This window comes from Onychomys torridus, chromosome 7 (assembly GCF_903995425.1).
Source record: "Onychomys torridus chromosome 7, mOncTor1.1, whole genome shotgun sequence".
In the NCBI taxonomy this organism is placed as follows: domain Eukaryota; kingdom Metazoa; phylum Chordata; class Mammalia; order Rodentia; family Cricetidae; genus Onychomys; species Onychomys torridus.
Window position 1 is genome coordinate 77,204,259 of NC_050449.1, and position 19,011 is coordinate 77,223,269.

The 19,011-nt window shown below is 42.1% G+C and overlaps 1 protein-coding gene across 2 annotated transcripts in view; it reads left to right on the top strand.

The window, feature by feature from the left end:
• Positions 1–19,011, top strand: part of Bckdhb (branched chain keto acid dehydrogenase E1 subunit beta) — a 192,124-nt gene that overhangs the window by 16,102 nt on the left and 157,011 nt on the right. For both annotated transcript variants that reach the window (XM_036192976.1, XM_036192977.1), the window contains exon 3: positions 2,539–2,607. In XM_036192976.1, the coding sequence (XP_036048869.1) occupies positions 2,539–2,607 (69 nt within the window). The remainder of the gene's footprint in view (positions 1–2,538; positions 2,608–19,011) is intronic.

The following is a 19,011-nucleotide window of genomic DNA, read 5'->3' on the forward strand; positions in this document are numbered from 1 at the left end:
CAACTTTTGGGATTCTTGCGACAATAGACAGAGACAGCTGGCAGCCTGGACAGTCATCCAATGTTCCTTTGTAAAGTTGGGGCATCTGTCTTCAGCCCACAGGTCTAGAGTCTCTCAGTCATTTCTCTCTGTGTCCTGTAGAATATCTGGCAGTTTCCTCTGTGAAGCAGGTACCTGAAGGACCATTTCGCCAAGCAAAGTTCATTGGTCACCTTCCTATGGGTCCTGCATGTCCAGGCAAGAACAGTTTCTTGTCCAAATGGCTATTTTTGTCAAGGTGAAGATAAACTCTATATAGAGTGTCTTTGATGCCCATCCTCCTCTCTGAAGTAAATCAGTGCTGCCAGGAGCAGGCAGGTCTCACTGTCCAGAAAGTCTACATTTTAAAAATATTTTAAATGCCATATTCTGTAGGTCTTTGAAGTATTTGAAGATTACCTATCTATCTGAAATATATCTATGCATACGTAGAAGACTTAACTAACATGGCTACAAGTATGATTATCATAGATGACTAATTATTAATCTATTTTTAATTATCCATTACAATTTTAAATGAGCTGTACAAACATAATACTTTAAACAAGAGTAGAAATATACACACAGTATAACAAAATTAACTTTAAGCTTGTATCAATAGACTAAAATATATACCAATGTAAAACATTTTAAACAAGTTGTTGTTCTTTAAAAGTAAGTTCATTAATCTACCCTTTCATCCTATTATATCTATATCATATCCCCCTTTCTTCTTTAGAAAGAGATTGCATTTATAGTCAACTTGTTCTAAATAAAAATATTGTTTTTTTTCTGTCCCACACCAGAGGGCTCTTCTGATATGGGACAAAAGAATCTCATAACCTTTTATATTAGCAATATGTCTGGGTTTAGAGAAGGAGTTAGCCAATTCCATCACCAAAGCCAGCTTGATATATTTGGGACTTTGGGCGTAGTTTTTCTTACTACTTCCTGCTGGAGGGGGCGCTGTATCTTATGGGGACACAAAGAAAATTTTAGCATTATGGAGTAGTCTGTGAGGGTAAACCTCTGAACCAGTTGCTTTGAAACCATTCTGGATGTCAGATCATCTGGGCCATGGTGTCATTGAAGACCTTTCAGGGGGTCTTGGCTGGTCAAACCTGATGTATCTTAATCTGGAACAAATCCACAGCCTCTGGCTTTCTGTGGAAATAAAAGCAGAGACTCTTTTCCAAAGCAACATATCCTTATATCCAAATTTTGAAGTCAAGGTACCTTTAAAATATACATATTTGTTTAACTCAACAGCTTTTATGATCAAATCTTTTTTTGTAGTTAAAAATCCCAGAGACAACACAATCCAGATTATCTGTATAATATCCATCTTTATGTGGCTTATTTTTTATACTACCTTTACTTTCTCTTTAAAGACTTTATTTTTAAAAACTATATATTTGTTTATATAACTGTATATATTTCTTTTTATCTCTCTTCCAAGCCTACGTACATCTTTACACATATTGTAAAGCATTTAAAGTCTTGTTCCATCTGAATCTGCCTTATTGCATTTGTAAGAACGAAACGCCTCTGTGGCTGCTGGCTCCACCCATCTCAGCTTCCCAACATGGCGGTGGTACAGTTTACCACCAGCTCTGGGTCTGGAGCCATGTGTGCTGTCAACTATCAGAAGCAGTTCTATCAAAGCAGTGTGTAGCCCAGAAACCACATTTTTTTTTTTTTTTTTTTTTTTTTTTAGTAGCAAAGGCTAAATCTACCACGAAGCATAATGTGCCTCTTGTCGATGCCTCAGTGCCACCATACTGCTGGTCAAATGCGCATGCCAGGAAGCCACCAACTTGAGAGAGACAACTAGGAAGCTGTTTTTAGCTCCATTTTGAATTGCTTATTAAATATTCTCAGGTTTAAGGTGGAAACTTGAGCCGTTGGGTGCCATTTGTTGCTGGAGAGCTTCTCTTTAGGTGCCACCAAGCCCCTACAGTCCCACAACCAACAAATAAAATAATCACTCAGATGCTTATATTACTTATAAACTGTATGGCCGTGGCAGGCTTCTTGTTATCTACTTCTTCTATCTTAAATTAACCCATTTCTATTAATCTATATTTTGCCACTTGGCTCGTGGCTTTACCTGTACTTACATCTCACTTGTCATAGTGGTGGCTGGCAGGTCTCTTCCTCAGCCTTCTATTTCCCAGAATTCTCTTTTCTACTTGTCCCATCTATACTTCCTGCCTGGCTACTGGCCAATCAGTGTTTTATTTATACAGAGCGATATCCACATACACTGGATTATGTGTATGTATTTATACATGCATGTATGAATTATACAAAGATTTTAAATATATGTGTGTGTATATAGATATATGTGTGTGTGTATATATATATATATACTCATACCACATTTGTATTATTCCACCTTTGTATTATGAGTATGTATATGTATGTATAATTTCAAATCTAAATATTTAAATTCCTTTTTTCATAACTTAAAATTTAGGGGTTGGTTACTAATTATATTCTTTGAACATCATTTTTCAGTAATATTTGGTGAAGATGTTGCCTTTGGTGGAGTCTTCCGATGCACTGTTGGTTTACGAGACAAATATGGTAAGTGATTAGCTATATAAAGAGTATTCAGTAGAATATTTACTCAAACATCTTGAAAATATAAAGTATGTCTGTCTGTAATATTGATATATACATTATTGTTTGGTTGAGTTCCTTTTATTTTGACAACATCCTGCAGAGTTCTAGGGACTGGATTTCTCCAAATCTGTCCTAACTAGAATCTTCTAATATAGTTTATGTTACACATGTTATAGAACTGCAAAAACACAAATACACTTCGTGACATGCATGTCACATCATTCGTCTCTCCAAGAACCTTGTGCTTCCTCTTGCCACCCACCATAGACAAGCTAAGCCCTGCTGTCTCTAATTTGAGATTCTGCCCATTGGTTAGTGAGAGTGTATATTTTTGTTGCTGTTGTTGGTGGTGGTGGAAATTCAACCTTTATTACAGTATTGGCTCACAGGATTGTGGGGGCCTGGCCAGTCTGTAGGGAAACTCAGGTAGGATTCCCATGGTTCAGTCTTGAAGCCAAATTTAGTTTTGTTTGGGAAACTTCAGACTTAAAGCCTTGGGGTGACCAGAGAAAGCCCATGCTATGCTGTGAAGTATCATCTGCTGTACTTAGAGCCACTGACTCCAAAGTTACTACATTCTAATAGACACCTATCTGTAAATAGCTATCTCTAGACCTGTGTCTGAGTAAACTGACAGCATTGTAGTCTGGTCAAGTTGTTAAAAGTCACCACCCTGTAGCCCCCGCCCTCTTTGGTCACAGCTGCAATTCCTTTCCGTGTGCTGCTCTGTTTTTTCATTCAGAGGTGGAACCGTCAGAATGGGCTTCGATTCCCCGGTGCTCACCCCTAGCTAAGGAAGGTGCGTTTGTCCTTGCTGTCCACAACTCCTTTGTGGTGCCTTGTGTTTTATTTCTTCTTTCATTCTTACCTAACCTCAGAGCAGGCAAAGCAGGACATTTTTAGGCTTAGGAGGAGTTGATATTCTTACACTCTTCTGCCCTGGAGTGCTCAAGTCTGTTCAGGATGGGCAGTGAGGGCCTTTATGATTATTGTGTGTGGAATTTTAGTTGAAGATGTGTTACATTCATTTATGCTGTAAAATGTTGGTTAAACGATGCAAAGATGTGTTGCATTCTTTTATGTTGCATTTGTTTAACTCCGTGAAGCTGTGTTACTTTGCTTGTCTAAAACACCTGATTGGTCTAATAAAGAGCTGAACAGCCAATTGCTAGGCAGGAGAGTGATAGGTGGGGCTGCCAGGCAGAGAGAATAAATAGGAGGAGAAATCTAGGCTCCAGAGAAGGGAGGAGGGAGGAAAGGAGAGGGAGAGGAGGACACCAGGGGCAAGCCACCTAGTCACACAGCCAGCCATGATGGAGTAAGAAGGAAAGAAAGATATATGGAATAAAGAGAGGTAAAAAGCCCAGAGGCAAAATGTAGTTAAAGAAAATGGGACAATTTAAGTTAGAAAAGCTGGCTAGAAACAAGCCAAGCTAAGGCCAGGCATTCATAAGTAAGAATAAGTCTACGTGTATCTATCTGGGAGCTGGGTGGCAGGCCCCCAAAGAGTAAAACCAACTATTGTGTTTCTCTATTGCATTATTCCTGAGGTAGCTGGTGTCGTGGTCCATGTGATGCATTGAGAACATTCAGTGTGTTCTTTTTTCTCCCATTGAAAACAAGGTTCCAATCCTCTTCTTCCTCCTGGCTGTGTGTTCTGTGAGCTGTTGAGAGACAGAAAAAGGTGGTCAAAAGGCTATCTTCCATACTGTGGGCTCCTATAAACTTTTAGATTGTTAGGAAAAAAATGAAAGAAAACTTCTGTACATTTGGTTTCAGAGAATGGCATATGCATTGTAGACTATTTCAGGAAGTTAGGAAAACATAAAGGAGAAGATAAACATTGCTCAGGTATTTCAGAGATAATCATTGGCTACATCTGAATAGTTGTACTTGTGGAGCATATTTGAATAGGTGTGTATATATAGTAATATTTAAAATACAGAATTTTACTTTTTATAACTTGATGTTTTTTCTGTGTGGTGCAGGAGCATGCTCCTGAGGACAGTCCCTTCTTGTCTGAGTCAGTGTGATGTATTTAAGCTGGAGAGAGTTTCCTGGCTCTTCCCACAAGGTCACATGTGTGATTCTTTACTGGGTCCATTCTATCTGGGGCATTTCATCCGTATTACCTGCTGCTGACAAACTAGCGACTTCTGAATTTCTGCCTCTTCTCTACACTTCTTCCCTGAGCTTGAGAGCCACAGAATCACTGTTCTACCCCAAATAGCATTCAGGCATTTACACCGGCCTGCTCTTGGGGATATAGCAGGACACAGCATCAGCAACAGCCAAGACGTGATGCAGCCACCAAGTAGAGTACCCTCCATATGCGCATGCACTGTATCCCCTTATGGAAGACAAGCTCTTCCCTCCCCTCTCTCTCCCTTTCCTTCTGCTCCCCCTCAAGGCCACAGCTGTACCTCCTCCAATAAACCTCCCACCTGAGCTCTGTTGCATGACTTTGTGGTATCCCCTTGGCTCCAACCCACCAAGGTTGCCTTCCACTGCTAAACAATTACAGAAATCCCACAGTATGGTGATTTATTTGAATGTCAACTTGAGTGGATTTAGGATCACTTAGGAGGCAGACTTCCAGGCACACCTCTGAGGGCATTTCTCTTCTCATTTAACTCAGGCAGGAAGACCTGCCTTACCTGTGGCTGGTCCCATTCCACGGACTGGAGTCTCAGACTGAAGAAAAGAGGAGAAAGGAGAACTGAGCACCGGGACTCATTACTCTCTGCTTCCTGAGTAGATGGCTGTGTGACTAGCTGCCTCATGGTCCTGCCGCCATGACATCCTTTCCATAGTGGACTGTGACTCCTCAGACTGAGTCCAAACAAAGGGTTCTTCCTTCTTTAAGTTGCTGTTCTCAGGTATTTTGTTCCAGCAAGGTGAAAGGTGACTAACGAAGTCATTTAGAATGCAGCCTTTCAAAAGTTAAGCTCTAGACGGACGCCTCTGCTGAGTCCACGTCTCACGCAATGTTTCCTGTTTTGGTGACTACATCATGTCCAGTTAGTTGCTCACATCAGAGACCCAGGAGGTTCTACAGTCTTCCTTCTTTTCCATCCTTCCTCTCCCGTCTGCCCTGCATGTTTGTCCTCATGCCTAGCTTCAACTTGGTTCCTCCTTTCCATGCTACCCTTGAATTTCAGAGTGTTGGATTTTTCTCCTCCTGGGCAGTTTCACCTCTTAGTTAATTACCTGGCCTTTTTCCTGCCTTTGTCTCATTCCCTGTCCATTGCAAATGCTGTCATTGTAAAATGCACGTTTTTCAGCAGGATTGGAGGAAGACTTTAGATGTAGCTAGCTATCGAACTGACCACATTTACTCTATTCCCTATAAATTTTCATTTACAGGAGATCTTCCCCTGCCATGTTGTTTTTTTGTGCACATTTTCGGGATCTCTTTTCCCCACCTGATTACCTAGCTGGCAGCTTGTCTTCAGGTTGGTCTGTGGTAGAAGAGTCTCTCTTTTGCCACTGTATCTTTTATGCCTGTCAATTACATCCTCCTTGTCTTGTCTCATCTTGTATTTCTCTCCATCTCTTCTCACGTGAAGAGGTATTTCATCCGCCCAGCTTTAGCTCCAGCATGGTGTCAGATTAAGTCATTGCTCCTGTGTCAAAAGCAGCTGTGACTCTTCACTTGGGAGCATGAGTTCAAATCTTTAAAGTTCCCCATTTGAAGATGGGCAGTTACTGCTCTGATCAAATGTCTGTTTTCAGAACTGAAGGGTAATGGGGATGCTGGAGAGAAATATATATATGAAAATAGTTTTTCTTACACTTACAGAAGTATTCATACCTGATTCATGGCACCAAAAAACATGTCTATTTAACTTTATTTTATAAAATTATAATTTATAAAAACTGAAAAATTGTTATACTACAGTTGAATAATGAGCTGGCTGTATTGGTTGTTTTCTTATCAACTTGACACAAGTTAGAGTTATCTGAGAGGAGGCAACCTAGATTGAGAAAATGCCCTCATCAGATTGGCCTGTGGACACACTTGTGGGGCGTTTTCTTGATTAGTGATCATTGTGGGAGGGCGAAGCCCATTATGGGCTGTGCCATCCCTGGGCAAGTGGTCCTGGGTTGTGTAAGAAAGCTGGGGAGCAAGTCACAGAGAGCAAGCCACTACTAATCAGCTTTCCTCCATGGTCTCTGCTTCTTCAGTTCCTGCATCCAGGTTCCTGCCTTCAGTTCCTGCCCTGACTCCCCTTCATGAGAGATTAGGTGAAATAAACCCCTTCCTCTCCAAGTTACTTTTGTTCATAGTGTTTCATCACAGTAATAGAAAGCAGATCAAGCTGCCCAGGAAACCAGCCTCTTCCTGTTCTGGGAAGCCTTGTGTGTGGGGTGCTGGAGGCTCATGGCCAGTAGGTGGCAGCCTGTGCTTTGCAATGAGAGCCTGTGCTTTGCAATGGGCATTGTACTGGTCTGGAACTGCAGCCAAGCATTTTGTATTCCATCAGGAAGAAAAGGTTGAAGTTTTGCAGGTTTTCTGATGTAGTATTGGAAAGCTGGACACTGCGTGATTATGGATCAGACTATACCAAAAGCTAGGGCTATTTTGTACTCAGATGGCCAGGATGGATGGGGATTTAAAAGCACCAGTTTCTTTTTTCCTTCCCCATCCTTTGATAGAACAGACCGAGTGCCTTGGAAATGGAAAGCAATAGAACATGTCCCTAGCAACTCCTGGTGTACGAACTGGCAGCTTTGAACCCTGTAAGCGCTGAGATACGTTGTTGCGAAGCGTCGGATGGAGCGAGTGGACTTCTAGGGAAGCAAGCGATGAGAGAGTTGTTTATGTGACTTGGTTTGTGGGGAAGGTGTGGTTTTTCTTTTGAAGGTCACATGCAATGTGTAGCATTGATGCTGTACAGGTATATGTGCTCAGATGAGACTGGTGTGTGCATTTTTAATTAAAATTTTTTTCCTTTAAGGTACATTTGTTAAATTAGCATGCAAAAGAACAGGTTTCTTAATGCCATTTTCACACATACTTAGGTTTGGCTGATTGTGCTCGTCTTCCCCTCCTTCGGTCTCACCGTTTCTGCACCTCTGTCTCTGCTTGTACCCTTCCCTCACCAGAGTCCTCACTTCCACGTTCATACCACATGGATTCTATTCCTCTCCTCACCCTGGCCCCGAACCCCCTAACTCCATCTCCTCAGGGAGATTTTTCTGGTCTCTCCCCCCCTGCCCGCCCCCCCCCCCCCATGACCACTAATGTGCAACACCATTCTGCACTGCTATAAATATTGCTGGGCTGTGGTTCTTAGACTGATTTGACCACTTACTGCAGGAAACATAGGTGAGAAAGAGAACTTGAAGGAGTCTCCTGCCCAGACCTCTGCCTTTTCTCCATCCCAGAGGATTTTCCATTACTGTATCTGTTCCTTTATACAGCTGTGGCTGCCATAGCAGCTTGGGAAAGCTGATAGAACCACTTAGTTGTTTTCTTCTCTAAACACCATGAAATTGTATCACCAGATGCTTTAGGAAGCTGAAGTCAGGAGGGAGAGGTAGGGCAAGTGTGAGGAGAGGGAAATGCTCGTCTGCAGCGTGCCTGTGTTTGGGAGTTGACTTTGGGCTTCAGTCCTTACTGGCAGAGTGAGGAGGGACGGCCAGGGGAACCCCACAGACTCTTCTGGACTCTTTCAGGCAATCTATTGTACTTTCTTCTGTTTCCCCGATGTGTGACTTCTGAGCGACCTCAGGCACTGTTGAAATTATTTAGGAAGTGTCTTTCCTAGAATAGTAAATTTCAGGCCTGAAGGATGTATGCACAGCTTTTTGATAGGTCTCCTGTTTTTATCTGAATTATGGTATTAATATCTCCAGCAGAGTAAATGGCCTTCTGCTGTACATTTCTCCTGTGGAAAGGCTTGTATGAGTGGTAGTCATGCGTTTGGAGTTAGTGTCAGGCCTCCATTGAAGGATGGGAAAACTAGAGCTTACTTGGCTAAAGAAAACAATGTATAAAAACATGAATTCTTCAGAGAAATGGAGTATGATTTGTTTGCCCTTTTGAGGTGTTTGTGTGTGTGTGTTTTCTCAGTTTCTTATGTTTTTGTTCATTGGACAAATTGCCCTCAGAAATGAGATGAAATCTTGTTAATCATACTTTATTTATATTAATCCTCCCCTTTATTTACTTTATTGACCTCTTGTCAATTTTTATCACCAATGATGACTTTAGAATCTACTGAAATTCAAATTGTCAACAGTGGCCACTGTATTTTAATTTCTCGAAAACCAAGGGAATGTTCTCCTGACTCTGCTTCAGAACAGTAGTTCGACAAACGGAATGGAAGAAGATAAGCTTCATGTTTTATAGGGCATCAGAGCTGAGAGATGGGAAGGCTGTGGGTAGTCCAGAGACTTTTGGCTCAGCAGTTTTGAGGCAGAGAAGCCCCGATCTGTCCATCTCTCACAAAAGGCCACAGAAATGGGAGTTCTTAGAGGTCAGTCATTTCCAGTGCCCAGTGGCAAGTGGGTCAGCAGTCTCTCTGTATAAAGAGAATTAGAAATATAAAGAGGTGTAGGCCCAGGTGGTGTCACACATCTTTAATCCCAGTACTCAAGAGGTAGAGGCAAAGCAGGCAGATTTTTATAAGTTTGAGGCCAGCCTGGTCTACAAAGTAAGTTCCAGGCCAGGCGGGGCTAATCAGTAGGACCTCTCTCCATGGTGGGGGGTCAGGGGAGAGAAAAATATAAACAATTCTAGAGCTAGAGAATTCTTTATATTTGTTATATATATTTATATATATGTCAGCTCAGTGGACAGAGTGCTTGCCTAGCATGCAGGAGGTCCTGAATTCAATCCTCAGCACTTCATAAACTCATCCCAGCATCAGAAGTGGAGGCAGGAGGATCAAGAGTTCAAAGTCACCCTTAGCTACTTGATGAGTTTGAGGCAAGCATGGTGCACATGAACTCCTGGAGAGAGGGGGGGGGAAAGAGAGAGAGAGAAAAGAGAGAGAGAGAAAAGAGAGAGAGAAGAGAGAAGGAAGGGAGAGAAAAGAGAAGGAAGGGAGAGAAGAGAGAAGGAAGGGAGAGAAGAGAGAAGGAAGGGGGAGAGAGAGAAGGAAAGGAAGAGAGAAAAGGTAAAGAAAAAGAACAAGAAAAAAGAATTACGATTCAGCAGAGCTTAGGGTTTTGATTTATCTGTGGCGTGGAGACCAGCTAGCAGACACTCATGTTAAAAAGTTTGAGGACTCTATGCTTTTTGTCTGAACAGATTTTCCGAGTGTATTAAGTCTTTTGCTGGCAGCTGGTGCCCTCACTGCTTTTTCTTTCCTTAATTGATTAAACACTAAATGTTAGAGCAGCCGCCAGGTGTTCTTTGACATTTGCAGCCTCCTGCCGAATGGGATGCCCTTCAGCCAGTTTTTCTCAGTCTATTTGACAGTGGCACAGTTTTCAGATTTTCAAATGTGAGTGCAAAGAGGTAGACTGAGGAGATCAGAGTGACCAGATAATGGTTTTCCATAGTGCAACATGGACTCCTAGATCCCTTGAAACTTGGCAATTTAGAGGTGGGAAAACAAGACTTGGTGTTTTATGAAAAGCCATATGTTAGACGTAAAAAGATCTTGTATGTTTTCATGTCTGACATGTCGCGTGTCCTTGCTGTAAGGTATTTCCCACGTCCCTTTCAGAATGGATTTGCTGCAGTAACCTCCTGGATCTGGACTGGAGCCCCTGACTGCCTTCCTTCCCATGGGTGTTTTTTAACAGATGGAAGTATTGTCTGTCACTTTGTGCCATTAGTATGCACTAAATATTTTTAATTATTTCATTTCTCCTTCTATCTTTTTTTTTTTTGTGTATTCAGAATTGTTTGACTCAAGTATAGTCTTTGCTGTAAAGCCTTTCACTTTCTGGTGAGTAATTATTAGGCTCTAGAGATGAAGTTGCAGATAGAGCCAAGGGTAGACACTTGCCCAGTAAGAGTGAGGACCTGTGTGAGGCATCAGCACCACAGACAAACAAGAACAAATGAATAAAAACAGCGCAAATACATTGGTTTTGCTTTGTTTTTGTTTTTAAACAGGATTGCACTGTTTAGCCCTGACTGGCCTGGAAGGGTAGATCAGGCTGACCTCAAACTCATAGAGATCTACCTGCATCTGCCTCCTGAGTGGGGAATAAAGACATGCCCTATTGTGCCTGGCAATATTTTAAGAGAAATTTAATTTAAAATAATATCCACCAAAATAGAGCAATTCTATTAATCTTAGGAGTTAAAACTACTTTGTTGAATGGCACATGGCTGCCTGTCCTTCCTGGGTATGGCTGACCTGGATGTGAAGACTGGAATGTGGTACCTAGAGTCTTAGCTACTCTTCTGGGTTTTGCATTTTATTTTCACTTGTAGTAATTAGATGTCGAGGGCCACAACAGCCCCTCTAGAAGGGATTCCCATTTAGCAATGGGAATGCAACCATCTTAAGATGCTTGTAGTTTGTGAATTTAGCACATAAACAAAATACAGTGAAGGAGGTAAGAGATGTGGCTCAGTGGGTAAGAGCACTTGCTGCTCTTCCAAAGGACCCAAGTTCAGTTCCCAGCATCACTGCTGGATGGCTCCCAACTGCTTGTAACTCCAGCATCAGGGAATCCAGTGCCCTCTTCTGGCCTTTGAAAGTACACACAGACACAGACACAGACACAGACACACACAGACACACACATACATACACACACACACACACACACACACACACACACACAGACACACAGACAGACACACAGATAGACAGACACACAGATAGACAGACACACAAACATACAGACACAGACACACACGTTAAAGAAGTACAAATTCGTTGAATTCTTCACCCTTTGAATTTTCACTCCTCTATGATAGCAGCTGTGCTTGGGAGAGGCCAGCACTTGCTTTCTGTGATTCCTTGATTTAACTGTTCAGGGTTGTTTATGTAACCTGTCGTCATCATTTCCCTCATTTTTTTCAAAAAGAAACCATGGATGTCAAAGAATTAAAAACACTGTTACTGCTGACCTGGAGATTGGAAGATGAGTTTAAATGGGGTCAGGATAGTTACGACCCCCCCCCCCCCAATAACGTTGTGAATTTCTTGGTTTCAGTTGCTCAGGGGTCCTTGGGGGATTTATTAGCTTAACAATTTATTAAATTCCTTAAAGTTAAAAAATCATGAGCCAGTAAAAGACTACCATTAGCAATAGCTCATTTAGACTTCTATGAGGCTAAGAGGCTAGGAACAACCATTTTTGTTGAGTGGTTCCCGTTGATCTGTAGTGTCTTTGAACGCCTGGATTCTCCCATCGTCCTTTGCTAAACATGAAACAGATCACATAGTCGGCTGAGTTCTTTTGAGATTGTTTTTCCCTGCAGAAGCTGTATGCATGAAAGTTGCAGCAACTTCAGGGCAGCCTGACACGGAGCTGATGTTGCCGCTTTACTTGGCCGCTTCAGGAATCTAAATGTACAGGCCATTATATTATGCACTGAGGCACATTCTCTGCCTCTAATCCTAGCTTGGAATTTCATTGCTTAGTGTGTGTAATGCAGCTCTCAGATCACATAGTAATAATTATTAAATTCACTAGGAAAAAGTCATTTTCTACTCAGACTAGGCGTAGCCAGTAAAAACAAGCCTTGCATAGAGGGGACAGCATGAATGTCAGTTGCCAGGTATTTGCTGAGTGAGACGCCTCTGTGAGAGCCACAGAAGGTTGGAGAACATGGCTTTGTTTTCTGTTCCCGTTTAAATAGATGGGGTTTCTCGCTTGCTTTGATTGGCAGGGTTGATGAAGATCAGTTAGGTAAAGGTTGGCAAATGTCATGAGCTAAGAAGTCACTTGGGAAGCTTGTTGGACTGAAAGTTTTCAGTTTCCTGGTGAGCAGCTACACCCACAGGCAGCATTAGCCATGCAGTGCGTGACCTTCTCTGTGGCATCCTGCCACCCTGTTCTCTGGCCCCCAGCCAGAAGTAATGGCATCAGGCCAGCCATAAATTAGCCAAAGGATTCCTACTCTAGTTCTGGCTCCTGGAAGCATAAGTGTCTTTAGTAATAAGGAGTTTCTGCTCATTTTCTGGGCAGGTTGCTCGCTTAACCCATCTTCTTCTTTTCTGGTCCTTGTGAGTGGTGAGTCCAGTAGAAACAAAGAAGAAATTTGTTTCTGAGCCAAAAGGGAACACACACAAACCCAGCGCTGCTCTCTGAATTCAACAAGCTCTCTCCTTTATTGAGTTTGAGCATTTGTTTTAGAAAAAGTGGGAATTCATCAAGTTCAGGAGGAAACTTTAAATCACTGCTGGACCATCTTCATCCTCTAATTAAAACAAGACACGGAGCACTCTAAATGCCATAAGTCCATTGTGTTTATTTAAATTGAAATTAAACAATAGGTAGGCTGGTATGTCCGTTTCTCCTGTCTCCTTTTCTCTGTCTCTTTCCTTCCCTCCTTCTCTCCTCTCCTTCTATCCCTCTTCTCCTCCCCTTCCTTCTTCCCTTCTTCCACAGGATCCCAGGTGGCCTCAATCTTGTGACCCTCCTGCCTCAGTCTCCTCAGTGCTAGGATCATAGGTATGCATATCATACGAGTATACCTTTCCTTTTGTTAAATAAAGGTTCAGTGGAGTTCTGCCCAAGGAATTCTTCTAATTATTCTGTCCATACATGCCAATGAATACCATCATCTTGTGTTTCCTTGGCTGCAGAGTATGTTTATAGGATTGTGACTACGTAACAAGAGAAACACTTGCTCTTTCTGTCTTATGTGTGTTCTCTTTAATGGCTTCCTTCACCTTACAGGATGCTGAAGGTAAATTGGGAGAGGTGCCATCTGTTGGGAGGCTCGGACCTACATATCTTCTCCTGATGAGCAGACCTAGAACTGAATAATCTCAGTGGATGATTGCTCTTCTGTTCTTGCCAGTTCCCTTTTTGGCTGCATGGTTAGCAGATGATTTTTCTTAGAGCGTGGAGTACAAGGCAGCTCACTTCCCAGTGTTAGCTCCTGCTAGAGTTGAAGATTTTTGTAAAGTAAAACTTGTTCCCAGTTCTTCTAGCCTGAGGATGATTACTTCCCAGTCTTCATTTACAGAGGAAGCAACAGACAAGCCAGGCTGCATCTCTCACTGTCTGAAATTGCCTTCCAGGGATAGTACCGCTGCTGTCATTATGGTGTGCATCTCCCTTTGAACCTGTAAGGGCCCAGGGAAGCATGGGTCCCAGAACACATTATTGTTCCAGAGGGCTGTCTCACATGTGACTTCCATAGGGGACAGTATTTGATGCAGCAGGATTTCCCTGCTCAGCTTTTTTTTTTGCAGATCTCCTTCTGGTGTTACTGGTGTCTGTTGTGATGGTTAATTTCTAACCTCTGGAGGGATGAGGCTCAGGAGTCAGACCTTGATGTATTTTCTTCTATCCCGACCACGCTGAGTCTTCCTTTGTCTTATTGAGTCACTCTTACGAAGGCTCTAGTGATCGCTTGGGGTCTTGCCTTGCCTCACTCTTTCTGCCTTTCAGTTTACTTCTGTCCATTTTCTAGGAAAAGGGAGATGAGGAGGTGTCTCTTGATAGGCCAGTGACACAGGCATCTTAGGGTCCTGCCTTTGCTAAAATTGAATTTTCAGGAATGTTTGAGGGGGGCTTATGTCTTTGGTAATTCTCCCACATTACCTTATGAGTGCGTCAGATCTCAGTGAACACAACAGGCCTGCTATGGAAATGTAAGTTCAACATAAGCCCCCTGGCTTTGTTTTCTGGCAGGAGTGAGTTTCCTGAGCTTATGCTGTATAGCTATTTTGGAACCCTTGCTGCCTGGCAACTCTAGCTGTTTTGTTTATTTGGGTTTGTTTTATAGTCTCTGAAGAACTGGAAAGTTGCCACTGAAAATATCTCTGGTTCTCTTCATATATGTGATAAGATAGTTGGGCTGTTGCACACAGGTAATGAGTGATGAGCAGTATACACCGTAGAGAAAGACTGCATGGACCGGCCCCATCAGTACCTTGGCTACTGGTCATGGGAAGTGAACTGTTAATTGGACAGAGTTTTCTAGCAAGCAGGAAAAATGTGACTAAACTTTGTCTAGGCTGATGCACTTCAGTGGAGTTACTTTTCTGGTCTAAGGGCCAATTTATCAGGATCAAGAGTTTGCTGGTGATGCCATTGAAGAAAGTAGATGCCTTATGGTTGTGCATGTACAAAGGTGAATATTCAGAACAGGTCTACAGACAGCTCCAGTCCTGTTGAATACTACTTCCTGGTTTCACATTCAACATCTGTGATGCCCAGCCCCACCTCAGAGATGCTGGGTTTCTCGAAGGAGTAGGCTGTGGTACTAGAGTTTTAAGAGGTCCTTAGGTAATTCACATATGTAGCCAAGACTGGGAACTGATGCTCTAGAAGGCACTAAAATTTTAAGATGTTATTTCTGCATTTAAGGAAATCACAGCATATTGGATAGACCAACACAGCATTACATAGGGTGTATGAAATAGCAATATGAAACCACATAAGAAATGCCAAGAAACTTGCTTTTCTTTCGTAGTACAGAATTTAAATAAAAAAGGGTGGGTTAAATTATGTGAGGTTTTGAACTGTGCACCAAGAGTTTGGATGGCAATTGGCAGTTGAGACCTCTGTAGAAAGACATATTTGATGTAGGGAATCTATTTTTCTTCCTCCCCGAACACTGAAATCTAAGGGTCTTCCTTTGTAAAGGAAATCATCATGGATATGAACGGTGGCACCAGGTGTGTGGCTTGAATAGGTATGGCCCCATAGACTTCATGTGTTTGAATGCTTGGCCTATAGCAAGTAAAGTGGCACTATTAGGAAGTGTGCCTTTGTTGGAATAGGTATGGCTTGTTGAAAGAAGTGTGTCACTGTGGAGGTAGGCTTTGAGGTCTCATGTATGCTCAAGCTATGTCCAGTGTGACAGTTCACTTCCTGTTGCCTGTGGATCAAGATGTAGAAGAACTCTCAGCACCTGTCTGCTTGCATGCTGCCATATTTCCTGCCATGATGATAATGTACTAAACTTCTGAAATGGTTAGCCAGCCCCAATGAAATGTTTTCCTTTATAATAGTTGCTGTGGTCATGGTGTCTCTTCATAGCAATAGAAACTCTAACTAAGACACCAGGAACAGCCTGGACAAAACCATTAGAAGCTCAAACATAAAAGGCCTCATAGGCGTGGGAAAACAAAATCTAAAGAATCAGCCTGGTTCATGTCAACAGACTTGCCCAAAGACTCAGGACTTGGTAACAGCAGAGACCTCTGGAAATGGTGTGTTGGAGAGGCAGTGGAATAAGAAGAATGCATAGAAAGTCTTTTGAGGAAGCTCTTAGATCTTCAGCTTCTTTACACCAGCTGGCAGAATCCTGAGGTTCATTCTCCATGGAAAAGGTAACATGCACAGAGAAATAGGGGTGACTGGAAGATGTCCTTTGTGCTATGTGGTTAGGTGGGCGGTCAGGGTTCAGAGTTCTGGCGTGTAGAGGTCCAGGGGAGTGAATATTGGGGGCAGCTAAACATTATGTTTCCATGCCCAGATACTTGCTACCTTAATATGTGCGTGTGGGCAATGGGCAATGTCATGATGGTGATTATGTCAGCAGATTGGTTCTCAGAATGCTTTTTATATGCTAAGTCCTCCCTATTTGATGAGTTTAGTTCTGTTATTATCTCACTTTGCAGATGTAGAAACTAAGGCACAGTGAGGTCAAGTACTTCACAGAGGTTTTCTCCATAAAAAATAATTTTGTTCATATACATGATTAATAAACATAAAAAGTTTTTTTTGGTTTTATTCAGCTTTGTTTTTGTTTCTTTGCACAAATCCAACTAAGAATAGGCTATATATCATTTAACATCTGAGATCTATTTTTTTTCTCTTTAAAAGAGGCTCATGTATCTTGACTACTGTCCTGCAAGGAGCAAGTGAAACATTGAAATTGGTAAAATATCTGACTTTGCTATAGCGTGCTATAGCGTATGGAGGTTGAGAAGAAAGACAGGAAACCAAGGGTAAGGTGACTTCTAGGACAGGTATTTCAACTTGGAAGATTTGTGAGGACACAGATTGTGGGAACTTGCCCCACGGGAGTTCTAACTTGTAGATCTGGGGTGAGACCTGGGAATTATTACTTCTGGAAAGTGTGAGAACCACTGTGTCTGAGAAGTGTGAGAGTTAGTCTGTGGCAGTGTTGGGGACACAGCAGGAAGGGTGAGGATGAAGTCAGGGTAAACTGATAGGGATTGTGAGTTTTCGGAAATTCAGAAGAATGGGGAAGACTGAGGCTGGGGAGATAGTGAGGGAGAAATAATGAATGAAGGGTAGGCTGAGGCCTTTCCATGCAGTCCACTAGAGGTCATTGGTGACTTGCTGACCCAAAGGAAGGAAATTTTCATGGAAAAGCATGGTCAGAAATCTGTTAGATGACTAAGACTTCAAGATGTTATGACTAAATCCTGTCATGTCATGGAGGATGAATGGAGAATTCTTTAATTTCAGAACACTGGGTTAGAGTGTATATTCTGGTTTGCTTTAGTTGGCTGTTTGATTTGGAATAGACTGGGCCCATGCTTACCACAATAGTCTTCCTCAGGAAAGAGCACTCCAATTGGTTTTTCAATACTAAATGGTTAGCCCTGAAGAGTAACATTATAAGACTGAGCAGGTTGTGTGTATGTGTGTAGGGAAAAAAAAATGCACCCATGTACATACACATTTATGTACAACAATTAACAAAGAAGGAGACCATGAATTTGAAAGAGGTCAAGGAAAGATACATGGAAGGGTTTAGAGGGAGGAATAGGAAGGGGGAAATGATGTAATTACATTATTATCTCAAAAAGAAAAAAATCCTAAAACCCCTTGAAATGTCTCTGACATTGAACAGAAGTGTCTGTATACCCCCCATTTCAAGTGACTCCCCTCCCACTGTTGCTGGCTGGCTGGGGACCAACATGAAAGCCTTTCTGCTGTGTTTAATTATAGATAGTGACTTCTAAGATCAGCCTGCCTCTTGGAGCGTGGTGGACTCAGAATGACGACTTCAGAGACAATCAAGTTCTGTGGGTTTCACTTTGGGATTCTCTTGCTGTTGTCTATGGGGGTACTATCGTAGTTCATGCTCTCACTACTCATCTGAGTATCCTTGGCCCATGAGAATCTTTACTTTCACCTTCCTAGTTTAGTTTATCAGTAAGATTAATTTTTTCCCAAATGCAGTTCTGCTCAACGCTTCCTTCAAAATCTCCCCTGAGTCTAGCAGTGGATATCTGTGTTCTTAGCTTAGCATTTAGAACTTAAAGCAATCTGGATTCAGCTTCAGGCTCCAAGCTTTTGTCATTTTGGCCACCATGTCCTTACCTGTGTCCACCTTTCCTGACTCTCTTCTCAGAAAGCCTGACCTCTGCTTCAGATCCAACCTGTTTCAAGACCCTGCCTATCCTTGCCATGACCTTTGACACCTCTCAAATGGTCTCTTCTGGGTATATCTAACATTGTGTCCTATATGTTGGTCTGCTTGTTTCTTACCTATACTGTTGGTCCTCATGTCCCCAGTGGCTACAACAGTGTCAGACATGAACACTGAGTGCATGAATGGAGGAATGGGAAGCCAGTCGTCATGATTTTGTGCAAATCAAAGAAATAACATTTAACTGATAGAGTATGTTCTGTGTTGGGAGTGACTTTGGGTGACTTTTTAAAGTTGCTGTGACTGAGGTTTTAATGGACCTCTAAGGACATGCAGTCAACCCTGCCATCTCTTGATTGCTCAGAACTGTTTTCAAACCAAATTCCTGGAGTTTGATTGTACACTGGGTTAGGTGAGCTGAAGCCTATCATTAACATATGAGATTTCACTGTGTTAATTCTGTTTTTTGACAAACTTAAGCATTTCCTGAATGCTATGTGAATAAGTATGCATAGATAACACACAAATTCACATACCTTAACTAAAATGGGGAAAATGTGTTTCCTACCCAGTGGAATATTAATTGCTTTTATCCATGCATTTGTTAGTCTAATTAATGATTTCTCCTGCCTACTTTCTTTTTTTATAGTTCCATTGATGCTTTTCTTTTTGTTATTATTTTAATTTTACATATATGGGTGCTTTATCTGTATGTATGTCTATGTACCATGTATATGCCTGGTACCCAAGGAAGTAAGAAGGGGCAATCAGATCCCCTAAGACTGGAGTTACAGACAGCTCTGAGCTTCCCTGTGAGTGCTTGGAATTGAACCTGAGTTCTCTGGAAGAGCAGCTAATGCTCTTAACCGCTGAGCCATCTTTCCAGCTCTTGTTGATGCTTTTTGGATTCTACA